General features: G+C 46.1%; 2 protein-coding genes across 3 annotated transcripts in view; one reads left to right on the forward strand and one right to left on the reverse strand.

Annotated features, from left to right (window-relative positions):
* Positions 1-8,778, forward strand: part of CALHM5 (calcium homeostasis modulator family member 5) — a 29,281-nt gene extending 20,503 nt beyond the window's left edge. The window contains exon 2 of the mRNA XM_063916110.1: positions 8,134-8,778. Within this exon, the coding sequence (XP_063772180.1) occupies positions 8,134-8,511 (378 nt within the window). The 3' untranslated portion in view covers positions 8,512-8,778. The remainder of the gene's footprint in view (positions 1-8,133) is intronic.
* Positions 1-14,475, reverse strand: part of TRAPPC3L (trafficking protein particle complex subunit 3L) — a 324,467-nt gene that overhangs the window by 42,632 nt on the left and 267,360 nt on the right. The window lies entirely within an intron of this gene.

Here is a 14,475-nt window from a genome sequence, read left to right on the forward strand (position 1 = left end):
TGCAAGGTTCTGATGCCCTTTGAACTTGCCACACGTGAAGTCAGTTCAGACACTGCCAGCCTGAGTCAGGTCATTCCCCTCATCAGGCTTTTGCAGAAGAAGCTGGAGACATTGAAGGAGGAGCTAACACGGAGCGATTCCGCTAGGCATGTGGGACTTGTGGATGGAGCCCTTAATTCGCTTAACAAGGATTCACGGGTGGTCAATCTGTTGAAATCAGAGCACTACATTTTGGCCACCGTGCTCGATCCTAGATTTAAAGCCTACCTTGGATCTCTCTTTCCGGCAGACACAAGTCTGCTGGGGTTGAAAGACCTGCTGGTGAGAAAATTGTCAAGTCAAGCGGAACGCGACCTGTCAACATCTCCTCCTTTACATTCTCCCGCAACTGGGGGTGCGAGGAAAAGGCTCAGAATTCCGAGCCCACCCGCTGGCGGTGATGCAGGGCAGTCTGGAGCGACTGCTGATGCTGACATCTGGTCCGGACTGAAGGACCTGACAACGATTACGGACATGTCGTCTACTGTCACTGCATATGATTCTCTCACCATTGAAAGAATGGTGGAGGATTATATGAGTGACCGCATCCAAGTAGGCACGTCACACAGTCCGTACTTATACTGGCAGGAAAAAGAGGCAATTTGGAGGCCCTTGCACAAACTGGCTTTATTCTACCTAAGTTGCCCTCCCACAAGTGTGTACTCCGAAAGAGTGTTTAGTGCCGCCGCTCACCTTGTCAGCAATCGGCGTACGAGGTTACATCCAGAAAATGTGGAGAAGATGATGCTCATTAAAATGAATTATAATCAATTCCTCCGTGGGGACATTGACCAGCAGCAATTGCCTCCACAAAGTACACAGGGAGCTGAGATGGTGGATTCCAGTGGGGACGAATTGATAATCTGTGAGGAGGGGGATGTACACGGTGATATATCGGAGGATGATGATGAGGTGGACATCTTGCCTCTGTAGAGCCAGTTTGTGCAAGGAGAGATTAATTGCTTCTTTTTTGGTGGGGGTCCAAACCAACCCGTCATTTCAGTCACAGTCGTGTGGCAGACCCTGTCACTGAAATGATGGGTTGGTTAAAGTGTGCATGTCCTGTTTATACAACATAAGGGTGGGTGGGAGGGCCCAAGGACAATTCCATCTTGCACCTCTTTTTTCTTTAATTTTTCTTTGCGTCATGTGCTGTTTGTGGAATGTTTTTTGGAAGGGCCATCCTGCGTGACACTGCAGTGCCACTCTTAGATGGGCCCGGTGTTTGTGTCGGCCACTAGGGTCGCTTATCTTACTCACACAGCTACCTCATTGCGCCTCTTTTTTTCTTTGCGTCATGTGCTGTTTGGGGAGGGTTTTTTGGAAGGGCCATCCTGCGTGACACTGCAGTGCCACTCCTAGATGGGCCCGGTGTTTGTGTCGGCCACTAGGGTCGCTTATCTTACTCACACAGCTACCTCATTGCGCCTCTTTTTTTCTTTGCGTCATGTGCTGTTTGGGGAGGGTTTTTTGGAAGGGCCATCCTGCGTGACACTGCAGTGCCACTCCTAGATGGGCCCGGTGTTTGTGTCGGCCACTAGGGTCGCTTATCTTACTCACACAGCTACCTCATTGCGCCTCTTTTTTTCTTTGCGTCATGTGCTGTTTGGGGAGGGTTTTTTGGAAGGGCCATCCTGCGTGACACTGCAGTGCCACTCCTAGATGGGCACGGTGTTTGTGTCGGCCACTAGGGTCGCTTATCTTACTCACACAGCTACCTCATTGCGCCTCTTTTTTTCTTTGCGTCATGTGCTGTTTGGGGAGGGTGTTTTGGAAGGGCCATCCTGCGTGACACTGCAGTGCCACTCCTAGATGGGCACGGTGTTTGTGTCGGCCACTAGGGTCGCTTATCTTACTCACACAGCTACCTCATTGCGCCTCTTTTTTTCTTTGCGTCATGTGCTGTTTGGGGAGGGTTTTTTGGAAGGGCCATCCTGCGTGACACTGCAGTGCCACTCCTAGATGGGCCCGGTGTTTGTGTCGGCCACTAAGGTCGCTTATCTTACTCACACAGCTACCTCATTGCGCCTCTTTTTTTCTTTGCGTCATGTGCTGTTTGGGGAGGGTTTTTTGGAAGGGCCATCCTGCGTGACACTGCAGTGCCACTCCTAGATGGGCCCGGTGTTTGTGTCGGCCACTAGGGTCGCTTATCTTACTCACACAGCTACCTCATTGCGCCTCTTTTTTTCTTTGCGTCATGTGCTGTTTGGGGAGGGTTTTTTGGAAGGGCCATCCTGCGTGACACTGCAGTGCCACTCCTAGATGGGCCCGGTGTTTGTGTCGGCCACTAGGGTCGCTTATCTTACTCACACAGCTACCTCATTGCGCCTCTTTTTTTCTTTGCGTCATGTGCTGTTTGGGGAGGGTTTTTTGGAAGGGCCATCCTGCGTGACACTGCAGTGCCACTCCTAGATGGGCCCGGTGTTTGTGTCGGCCACTAGGGTCGCTTATCTTACTCACACAGCTACCTCATTGCGCCTCTTTTTTTCTTTGCGTCATGTGCTGTTTGGGGAGTGTTTTTTGGAAGGGCCATCCTGCGTGACACTGCAGTGCCACTCCTAGATGGGCCCGGTGTTTGTGTCGGCCACTAGGGTCGCTTATCTTACTCACACAGCTACCTCATTGCGCCTCTTTTTTTCTTTGCGTCATGTGCTGTTTGGGGAGGGTTTTTTGGAAGGGCCATCCTGCGTGACACTGCAGTGCCACTCCTAGATGGGCCCGGTGTTTGTGTCGGCCACTAGGGTCGCTTATCTTACTCACACAGCTACCTCATTGCGCCTCTTTTTTTCTTTGCGTCATGTGCTGTTTGGGGAGGGTTTTTTGGAAGGGCCATCCTGCGTGACACTGCAGTGCCACTCCTAGATGGGCCCGGTGTTTGTGTCGGCCACTAGGGTCGCTTATCTTACTCACACAGCTACCTCATTGCGTCTCTTTTTTTCTTTGCGTCATGTGCTGTTTGGGGAGTGTTTTTTGGAAGGGCCATCCTGCGTGACACTGCAGTGCCACTCCTAGATGGGCCCGGTGTTTGTGTCGGCCACTAGGGTCGCTTATCTTACTCACACAGCTACCTCATTGCGCCTCTTTTTTTCTTTGCGTCATGTGCTGTTTGGGGAGGGTTTTTTGGAAGGGCCATCCTGCGTGACACTGCAGTGCCACTCCTAGATGGGCCCGGTGTTTGTGTCGGCCACTAGGGTCGCTTATCTTACTCACACAGCTACCTCATTGCGCCTCTTTTTTTCTTTGCGTCATGTGCTGTTTGGGGAGGGTTTTTTGGAAGGGCCATCCTGCGTGACACTGCAGTGCCACTCCTAGATGGGCCGGGTGTTTGTGTCGGCCACTAGGGTCGCTTATCTTACTCACACAGCTACCTCATTGCGCCTCTTTTTTTCTTTGCGTCATGTGCTGTTTGGGGAGGGTTTTTTGGAAGGGCCATCCTGCGTGACACTGCAGTGCCACTCCTAGATGGGCACGGTGTTTGTGTCGGCCACTAGGGTCGCTTAGCTTAGTCATCCAGCGACCTAGGTGCAAATTTTAGGACTAAAAATAATATTGTGAGGTGTGAGGTATTCAGAATAGACTGAAAATGAGTGGAAATTATGGTTTTTGAGGTTAATAATACTTTGGGATCAAAATGACCCCCAAAATTCTATGATTTAAGCTGTTTTTTAGTGTTTTTAAAAAAAAACACCCGAATCCAAAACACACCCGAATCCGACAAAAAAAATTCGGTGAGGTTTTGCCAAAACGCGGTCGAACCCAAAACACGGCCGCGGAACCGAACCCAAAACCAAAACACAAAACCCGAAAAATTTCAAGTGCACATCTCTAAACACAATGTGCCTACTCATGTATGAAATGTTCAGTGACGGCATGCTAAAGTAAATGCAGGCTATGCAGAGAGGACCATAAGCTTGTGTGGCGTAGTATCTTTTGTACCTAGTATAGGGTAGATGCAAGTGAGCACCAATGAGGAGGACTAGTAGCAAACCGAGCATACATATATAGGCTGGCGCACTGCAGGATGCATTTCACTCTGCATATGTGCAAACATTTTCTGTGCATGCAGTTAGGGAGCCCTATTTACAATAATACTGCCAAAATGGATAGGACTGCAATGAAAGGGTGAAAAATTACTTCACAGAAAGGGTAGTGGACAAGTGGAATAGCCTCCCATCAGAGGTAGTAGGGGCTAAGACAGTAGAGCAATTTAAACATGCATGGGATAGATATCCTTTCAAAGAAATAAGGATAAAATAAGGTTTGAGATAAAAAAAATATGGTAAAAAAAAGGGCCAGACTAGATGGGCCAAGTGGTTCTCATCTGCCGTCAAATTCTATGTTTATAAAATAAATGCCTTATGGATGATGACAGGACTGCTCCTTGGAGAAATTCTGACACAAATTATAGGATTAGAACCTGTCACTCTATTCAAATGAGCTCCTTCACTCTCATTGGTCATACAAAACCATGCAGATTTAGCTGTTTCTAGCGGCAAAGTATTATAATCCCGGCAGCCGACATCCATGTTCAGAATCCTGTTCAGTATTTTAGACATACCCTTACCCGTAACCCACCCGTCCTGCAGCCTAACCCTAACCCACCCCTCCTACAACCTAACCCTAACTGTCCCTCTCGTAGCCTAACCCTACCCCCCCCCCAGCCCCGGACCCACAGCCTAACCCTAACCTTTTCCCTAGTGTCTAACCCTAAACCTAACCCTAACTCCAATACTTCTGCCGAGATTCTGACCATTGGGTTGCCTCTGTCGGCGTTCTGACTGTCAAGATCCGAACCACTGGGATCATGACCACATCCCCTTCTAGCATATCTGTTTGTTTAGAATGATGTGCTTGAAACCAGGGGTGGATTGGGATGGAAAACCAGCCCGGGAAATTTATGAAAGCAGCCCTAATGGGGGCAGGGTCTGTTTTGGGGGTGGAGTCTGTTTAGGATGGCGGGATTCCTCCTCATAGTGTCTGCTTCTGACTTAGCAGTTGCAGCCTTCATTGCACCTTTTGCTGCTGTTGCATCTGTGACTTTATGCTGCTGATGCTACAATGCCCTTCCCTGGTGTACATCGGTGCATGCAAATATGAAAGGACTGAGACGTCCACTTTCAGTGTCTACAGATCTGCAATCATACTTTGTGCGTCTTTAGACCATTTTAACTTTCCTCAGCTCTAGGTGCAGATCATACGTCTGAGTATGGCCTCCAAAGTGAGCAATTCAGTATCTCTGTACGTGACCACTTTCAGCATCACTCCCATACTACGTTATATCTGCATCTGATTAGCCAAACCCCCTGTAACCATACATGAATGCCCAGCAGATTGCTAATACACTTCTTGGTGCGTGTGTCTGACTCTGTACGAACACTATTACTGTGCATGCATGCATGCGCGGTGTAACTCAGATGCAAGCGCAGAGAAAAAACATTGCACAAGTAAAAAATAAAACACATTGGCCCCCACAGGGGAAAACACACACATTGGCCCCCACAGAAAACAATAAAACAAACTGGCCAACTCAGGGAAAAAAAAGTATAATATATATTTTGGTATTACAATTTGTTTCAAATTTACATGCACACTACATACTGACCTTTCATAGAAATAAAATAATTCACAACAAGGTGTGTGGAATTGTAAACCTTGCCATTACACTGATTTACTGTTTGACAATCCATCCATCTCACCCAAACTGAGTGAGGACTGACATTTGTGTTCTGTGTCAAAGCATCTAGAATTATTTCCTAACAATACAATCTCTTGCAAGGGGGAGCAGGCAATGGAGACAATGGGGGTCATTCTGAGTTGATCGTAGCTGTGCTAAATTTAGCACAGCTACGATCAGGCACTCAGACATGCGGGGGGACGCCCAGCACAGGGCTAGTCCGCCTGCATGTCAGTGCCGCCCCCTCCCCCCCCCCGCAGAGATGCAAAAGCATCGCACAGCGGTGATGCTTTTGCATTTGAGGAGTGACACCCAGCCAGAGCAGCTCCTGCGGCTGGCCGGGAGAACCTCTTCGCTGCCCGGGTCGCAGCGGCTGCGTGTGACATCACGCAGCCGTCACGGCCCGCCCCCCCCCCCCCCAACAGTCCGGCCATGGCTGCGTTGGTCAGACCGTGCCCCCTAAACGGTGCTTAACGCCGCCGTTCAGCCCCCTCCCGCCCAGTGACCGCCTCTGCCTGTCAATCAGGCAGAGGCGATCGCTAGGCAACGATGGCCTTCGGCCGTCTGGCATACGCCGGCACACTGCGGTGTCGGCACATGCGCAGTACTGACCTGATCGCACTGCTGCGATAGACAGTAGCGTGCGATCGGGTCAGAATGACCCCCATTATAGCATTGTTTTTAAATCACTAAGCACAACTGTAAGATATGGTTATGCACAAGAAAGGTTGACAAAAAATTCACGTATTTCCAATGTTAAATCCTTTTTTATAAAAGAAAGCATAGTGAGTATTATCATCCACACTCATCATTTCTTGTGCACCAATACACATAGGGCCTTATTCAGGTTTGTTAGCAAACCAAAAAAGTAAGCAGTTGGACAAAAGGGATCAGTATGAATTACCGTCAGCCGTCAGTATACCGACCGAGGCATCCTGGCCATCAGTATGCTAGCAGCGGGGCAAGTGCAAACTGCAAAGAATCTTTTGCGGGCTCGGTCGAGCGCTGCGCTCGCCACAGGTTCTATTCCCACTCTATGGGTGTTGTGGAGTGGGAATAGCCCATATGCGCCGGGATTCCGTCTGTCGGCATTGTCGGCTGTCGATATTGCAGTGTTGGTATCCTGACTGCCGGGATCCTGACAGCCGGCAAATTAACTGCATCCTGGGCAAAACCATGTTGCACTGCAGGTGGGGTAGATGGAACATATGCAGAGAGAGTTAGATTTGGATGGGGTGTGTTCAATCTGAAATCTAAATTGCAATGTAAAAATTAAGCAGCCAGTATTTACCATGCACAGAAACAATATAACCCACCCAAATCTAACTTTCTCTGCACATGTTACATCTACCCCACCTGCAGTGCACATGGTTTTGCCCAATTGTTAACTTTTTTGGTTTGCTAGCAACCCTGAATAACCCCATAGTTTTATACAGGCTTAATATTAATTAGAATTTATTATTTGTGCACACTGCTCATTATGGATTATACACACTGCATTAATTCTAAGCTCTAACGACCAGGGCACTCCTCCCCAACTTACACTACCATCTCCTCCCCATTACTAACATTGGCACCTCGTCCGATGCTGCTGTTGTGGGTATTTTGACTGTTTTCTGTTCATACATTTTGTAAGGCTCTGCGGACCTCTTGTGATGTCATATAAATGAAGGTTGTTAATAATAACAATAATAATAATAATAATTATCATAGCATCATGTTACCAGGACCAAATACATACAGATTTCATTGAACTGACTTTGTCACTTAAGGTGCAGACATTTGGTAACAAAAATTTGCTATATATGTAATAAAGATTACAATCTGCCAAGTACCTTACATGGTTTAATATCAGTCTTATCAGTGAATTTAAACTATTAGAGGATATGGGTCTATGTATCAATATTTACGGTATTTCTGCAATTTGTTTCTATCCTCATTGACATGTATATTAGTGTTGATTAGTTACATTTCGTTGCTGTGTAGCCGGGACAGTGCTTTTGATAACACAGATGGACCATTTAGATGCAGTCTTTCGTCTATACGAGAGACTTCATGTTTTACACAGTTCAGTCCCGGGAGTGTTACTGCACATGAGGGACCAACACACATATGCATACACGGAAGTCAATCTCCTTCACAACCCAGTCCCTCTTCCCATCATGGTTCAGTGGCCTAACAAACTAATTGCGTAGAAATCTATTAGGGAACTGGTGGAATAATATGTGGGCAATAGTGCAGTAGATATTTGCATATCTTCTATATTAAATCATTCATACATAGGTACAATAGGAAACTAATATTTGAAAAACACACGTGGAAACTCTTGAGACGTTTGATACATAGAAGCCCATAAATTCTAGCTATAAAGAATAATGTGTATATGGTATTTTAACTATGTTGTTCCTTGAAATTCTCAGGTCATAGGATGGTGTCTCATAGCAGTGACAGCCATGGGATCTCTTCTATACAACTGTTGGTCTAGTTGTCACTCAAAAGTAAGTTCTGTACAATTGTCGTTCTGGAGAACCTACATTAACAAAGAAAAGGAGAAGTTTGATGAATTGGCTCAGGAGTTTGCCACCAAACTTGCCGAAAGGAACCTGAGAAGCTTCTTTGAGAACAAAGAACCAATGGAGTTTGAATTGCCCAGTAACAAGGATTGGGAGAAGGTCTCCTCATTATATACTTTCAATCCAGAACACCAGTTCTATAGTACTCTTCACAGATTTGTTGAACATGGAGATAATTTCAGTGAAAAAGAAGCTATGATGGACTTTGTAGAGGCACAAGTATGAAAAAACTATTGTTTGGGTAATCAGGAGAGGTGATAGCTATTGTATTATTAGGAAAAAAATTACATTTTATATAGTAGAATTTAGAAATGATCTGAGTGCTTTTGGACAAATTTCAAGACATACTATGTGACATATACTGTAGTACCCTGAGACTTGCATGTCAATAGTGTGAGACTCTGGTTTCCACCTGTGCCCCGTTCATATCTTCATAATCCAGTCTAACAATGTTGATAGTAATACATGCACGAAAATAATTACTCCTGTGTCTTGTGCATGAAAACAATCATTACTTTACAAAAGAAATATAAAGTTCTAAAACTTTAACTAAGCACTATACATGATTTTATACAAGCATACTGAGTTATTTAACATTTGTATCTTTTATTGATATGACACCATAAAGGTTCTGTTTACACCATACATTGGGCCTGATTCAGATGTGGTTAGAGTTGCTATTGCTGCTACTTACAGAGAAGCAGCAGTTATAGTTCTAATATGGTAAAGCAGCAGGCGGCGTCACACCTCTGCATGCCAAACGGATCTGAACTGCATCCTACGATGCAGTATTGGATCATCTGCAAAATCATCGATCAGCTGTGTGACCCTTAGGGTCGCTCAAGTTGGTCGCCACAGCAACAACAAAGACAACAGGAATTCTCCTTCTTCAGACAGAGATCCTGGCCTCATCCCTCCCCTGCAATGTAGGCAACCCACCTCCATTTTGAGAAACGGAGGCCATCGCAGCCCCCTCCCTGCAAGCAAATATCATCAGACTGTCAGTAACTGACAATATGATTCTGTAGTACGACTGACATCACTGGCCTATACTGCACATGCAGTGGCGGAACTAGCGAGCGGTGGGCCCAGATGCGACAAAATGTTTTGGGCCCTCATCCCATCCAAGTCCACCCCCTCACCCCTGGAGAGGATCTGGTGAGGGGGACCTGCTCAGAGCCAGAGAAATGGATACCTAGCAACAGTGCCGTAACTAGACATTTTAGCGCTGTGTGCAAGAAACGGCATCGAAGCCCCACCCCTGCATGCAAAACAGGGGCAGTGCGTGCCGCAGGTGCGTGCAAAAATACATAGGGGAGTGGCTTTGTGGGGAAGGGGTGTGGCCACAAAATAATACCAATTCATATAACGGTGCACAGTATTCTCCATTATTCAAATTACGCCGCACAGTAGCACCACTACACCAGATAGAGCCCCTTTTACACCTTACGGCAGACAGATTCTCCTATTTACACATTACGGCAGACAGCATCCACCTTTTACACATTACGGCAGACAGCGTCCCCTTTTTACACATTACGGCAGACAGCGCCCCCCTTTTTACACATTACGGCAGACAGCGTCTCTCTTTTTACACATTACGGCAGACAGCATCCCCTTTTTTACACATTAAGGCAGACAGACAGAATAGATAGATAGATAGATAGATAGATAGATAGATACTGAAGATAGAAAGAATAAATTATACTTACGGTCTCTGCTGGCAGTCAGGCTCCTCATGCAGCTTCTGGCAGATCATGATGATCCCAGGCAGGGGAGAAGAAGGAGGAGGGAGGGTGAGGAGGGAGCCGCAGTAGCGCAGTGTAATTGGTGTAGGCGCCGCTGCTGCTGTCCCTCTCCTTCACCATAGGCTGTCTGCTGCCGCCGTGATGAGGGAAGCGCATCCCAGCATTCACAGCGGCGGAGGACAGCCTATGGTGAAGGAGAGGGACAGCAGCAGTGGTGCCTACACCAATTACATAGCGCTGCTGCGGCTCCCTCCACCTCCCTCCTCCCCCCCATGGTAGGTCCGCCACTGCGCACATGTGCAGTATGGGTCCAATGCATGCGCAAGTACCGAACATCAGTACTTTGTAACCAGGGCTGGCGACAGGGAGGGGGTACACCTGTATCGGGCTCAAAGGATCAAGGATATGCCACTTAGTGTCCGGCAGGGATGTGAGCCGTCTTGTCCAAATAGGGCAGTGAGCTGTATGCGGTTTGGGCGAAGCCTCAGAGTGACAGGAGCCTTTCACACACAGTCCGGCGCGAGTGTGCACCTGCTCTTACGGGTTCTGCTCTGTTGAAGGCAGTTATGGGACATGGCAGCAGCACTGTTGGCTGGGTTTGTGGTGCCCTGCGTTGCCCTTTTCTGGCAGAGTTTGAGGGCCGCATGGTGCCTTTGTTGGGGTGTTTGGGTGTGGATACTGAGGAGTTCAGCGCAGGTGAATCTCTCCCAGGGTTCAGACTGGATTGGTGAGGGGTTACAGGGCTTTGGGATGGGGTGGGGGAGCCGAGAGTGCAGCATGGAGTCACTGTGGGGTGCATGGGAGGAAGGAGAGAGGGAGACACAGATTGTGGTGTGTGTGGGGGGAGGAATGAGAGATATACATATTTATATACGTGTCTAAAAAAATCAATCTATATATATATATATATATATATATATATATCTGAGGGCACAGAGATATCACTGTACCGGGCCTCAAGATTTCTGTTGCCGGCCCTGTTTGTGGCATGCACCGCTACTACAATGGGACCATAGTTATTATAATGAATTCGTTTTGGATAAACACAATAGATTAAAACACAGTACATAGCTCCTTTAAATATGTTCCTTGTATTTAGAGATTTGTATGTGTGGTTTACCCCCTTGTAAATAAGATTTTCCATTTTGAATAGAGATGAACGGGTTCGGTTCTCAGAGAACCGAACCCTACCGAACTTCATGTCTCGAGCCCGGATCCGAGTTAGGTTCGGATTTTCCCGCCTGACTCGGAAACCCGAATGCGGCAAAACGTCATCATCCCGCTGTCGGATTCTCGCGGGACTTGGATTCCATATAAGGAGCCGCGCGTCGCGGCCATTTTCACTCCAGCCTCGGAGAGTGTATTGAGAGGACGTGTCCTCAGTGTTCAGTATCTGTGTGGGGGCGGGAAAGTGGGGTGGCGAGTCTTGTGCTGTGTTGTGCTGCTCAGTCCAGTCAGTGTAGTCAGTGTATTGTGCTGCATCAGTCCAGCCAGTCACAGTGTTGGTGTCCCCTGCTGCCATATATCCAGTGTAGCTGTATAAAGTGGTGCTGTGTTGTGCTGTCCAGTCCAGTGTAGTCAGTGTATTGTGCTGCATCAGTCCAGCCAGTCACAGTGTTGGTATCCTCTGCTGCCATATATCCAGTGTAGCTGTATAAAGTGGTGCTGTGTTGTGCTGTCCAGTCCAGTGTAGTCAGGGTCTTGTGCAGCATCAGTCCAGTGACCAGTCACAGTGGTGGTGTCCTCGGCTGCCATATATCCAGTATTACTGCTGTATAATTCCCGTGATACTGGCGTATAATTCCTGTGATATTGCCGTATAATTCCTGTGATATTGCCATATAATTCTCGGAATACTGGCGTATAATTCATGTGAAACTGGCGTATAATTCCTGTGATATTGCCGTATAATTCCCGTGATACTGGCGTATAATTCTTGTGACATTGCCGTATAATTCTCGGAATACTGGTGTATAATTCCCGTGATACTGGCGTATAATTCTTGTGATATTGCCGTATAATTCCTGTGATATTGACATATAATTCTCGGAATACTGGCGTATAATTCCTGTGATACTGGCGTATAATTCCTGTGATATTGCCGTATAATTCCTGTGATATTGCCATATAATTCTTGGAATACTGGCGTATAATTCCTGTGATATTGCCATATAATTCTTGGAATACTCGCGTATAATTCCTGTGAAACTGGCGTATAATTCCTGTGAGATTGCCGTATAATTCCCGTGATACTGGCGTATAATTCTTGTGACATTGTTGTATAATTCTTGGTATACTGGTGTATAATTCCTTTGATATTGCCGTATAATTCTTGTGACATTGCCGTATAATTCCTTTGATATTGCCATATAATTCTCGGAATACTGGCGTATAATTCCTGTGATACTGGCGTATGATTCCCGTGATATTACGATATAATTCTCGGAATACTGGCTTATAATTCCTGTGATACTGTCGTATAATTCCTGTGATACTGCCGTATAATTCCAGTTATCCTGCCATATAATTCAATATAAAGCCATATAATTCCGTATAAATCCAGTCCAGTGGTGCTGCCATATAAGTTCAGTGGTGCTGTACTGTGCTGTATATTATTTACTCCAAATAAAGGGGTTATTAATATTTAATCCAAATAATTTTGACAGGGTTTGCCCTGTGAGGTGTAGGGGTACGCTCTCTTGTGCCGCATATTGTGTTATATAACTCCAGAAAAATAATGGAGAACAAACATTTGGAGGATAAAATAGGGAATGATCAAGAACCACTTCCTCCTAGTGCTGAAGCTGCTGCCACTAGCCATGACATAGACGATGAAATGCCATCAACGTCGTCTGCCAAGGCCGATGCCCATTGTGATAGTAGAGGGCATGTAAAATCCAAAAAGCCAAAGTTCAGTAAAAAGACCCCAAAAAAGAAATTTAAATGGTCTGAGGGGAAACGTAAACTTGCCAATATGCCATTTACGACACGGAGTGGCAAGGAACGGCTAAGGCCCTGGCCTATGTTCATGACTAGTGGTTCTGCTTCACATGACGATGGAAGCCCTCATAACTGAGGCCTTGACACTTATGTTGGTGTTAGATGTGCATCCGGTATCCGCCATTAGTTCAGTGGGATTTAGACAATTGATGGAGATATTGTGTACCGATACCAAATCCCATCTAGATTCCACTTCACTAGGCAGGCGATACCGAGATTTTTCCATTTAATTCCAGTGATTTGGACGTATAATTATTAATGACAATGATTTTGCCATTTAATTCCAGTGATTTGGACGTATAATTACAGTGATTTTGCAAAATAATTCCAGTGATTTGGACGTATAATTATTAATTCCAGTGATTTTGACAATTAATTCCAGTGATTTGGATGTATAATGTCAGTGATTTGGACGTATAATTTCAGTTGGAATTGTTTGTGTTGCTTGGCTTAGTCATAAGCTACTTCATTGCACCTCTTCGACATCTTTGCATGAGGTGCTGTTTGGGGCCTAGTTTTTGAAAGTGCCATCCTGTCTGACATTGCCGTATGAGTCCAGGGGTACTGCTGTATTAGTCCTGGGGTACTGCCATATCAGTCCACCAATTGCAGAATTTGAAAAAAATGACAGGGGCGTGCTGGAGATGCCGAACAATTGCGGACCACTCTCGACATTCAGCCACTGCGTGACACTACTAGATGGGCCAGGTCGTTGTGTTGCTTAGCTTAGTCATACAACAACCTCGGTGCACCATTCTTCTTTGCATCATGTGCTGTTTGGGGCCTTTTTTTGATATCTGCCCTGCTGTGCCACTCCTAGATGGGCCAATTGTTTGTGTCGCTTGGCTTAGTCATACAGCTACCTCATTGCACCTCTTCTACATCTTTGCATGAGGTGCTGTTTGGGGCCTAGTTTTTGAAAAGTGCCATCCTGTCTGACACTGCAGTGCCACTCCTGGATGGGCCAGGTGTTTGTGCCGCACACTTGTGTCGCTTAGCTTGGTCATACAGCCACCTCGGTGCAACTTTTAGGCCTACAAAACAATATTGTGAGGTGTGAGGTGTTCAGAATAGACTAGAAATAAGTGGAAATGAGTGTTATTGAGGTTAATAATACTGTAGGAGCAAAATTACCCCCAAATTCTGTGATTTTAGCTGTTTTTATGTTTTTTTCAAAAATCATCCAGATCCAAAACCAAAACACGAAAGGGTGGTTTTGGCAAAACCAAGGAAAAGGATAATAAAAGGGATTACTCTGCGCTAGCTAGCTGTTTTTACTCAGCAGCTCTAAAGAAACACTGATTGAGACTAAATAGTTAATCTATTCAGCGCCGGGTTTCACAGTTTGAGACTATAGTCTCTAACTGCTTTTTGTCTTTCAAAACCAAGCCAAAACCAAAACACGAAAGTGGAATTAGAACCAAAACACAAAACACGAAAA

The sequence above is a fragment of the Pseudophryne corroboree genome, chromosome 4 (genome assembly GCF_028390025.1).
Source record: "Pseudophryne corroboree isolate aPseCor3 chromosome 4, aPseCor3.hap2, whole genome shotgun sequence".
In the NCBI taxonomy this organism is placed as follows: domain Eukaryota; kingdom Metazoa; phylum Chordata; class Amphibia; order Anura; family Myobatrachidae; genus Pseudophryne; species Pseudophryne corroboree.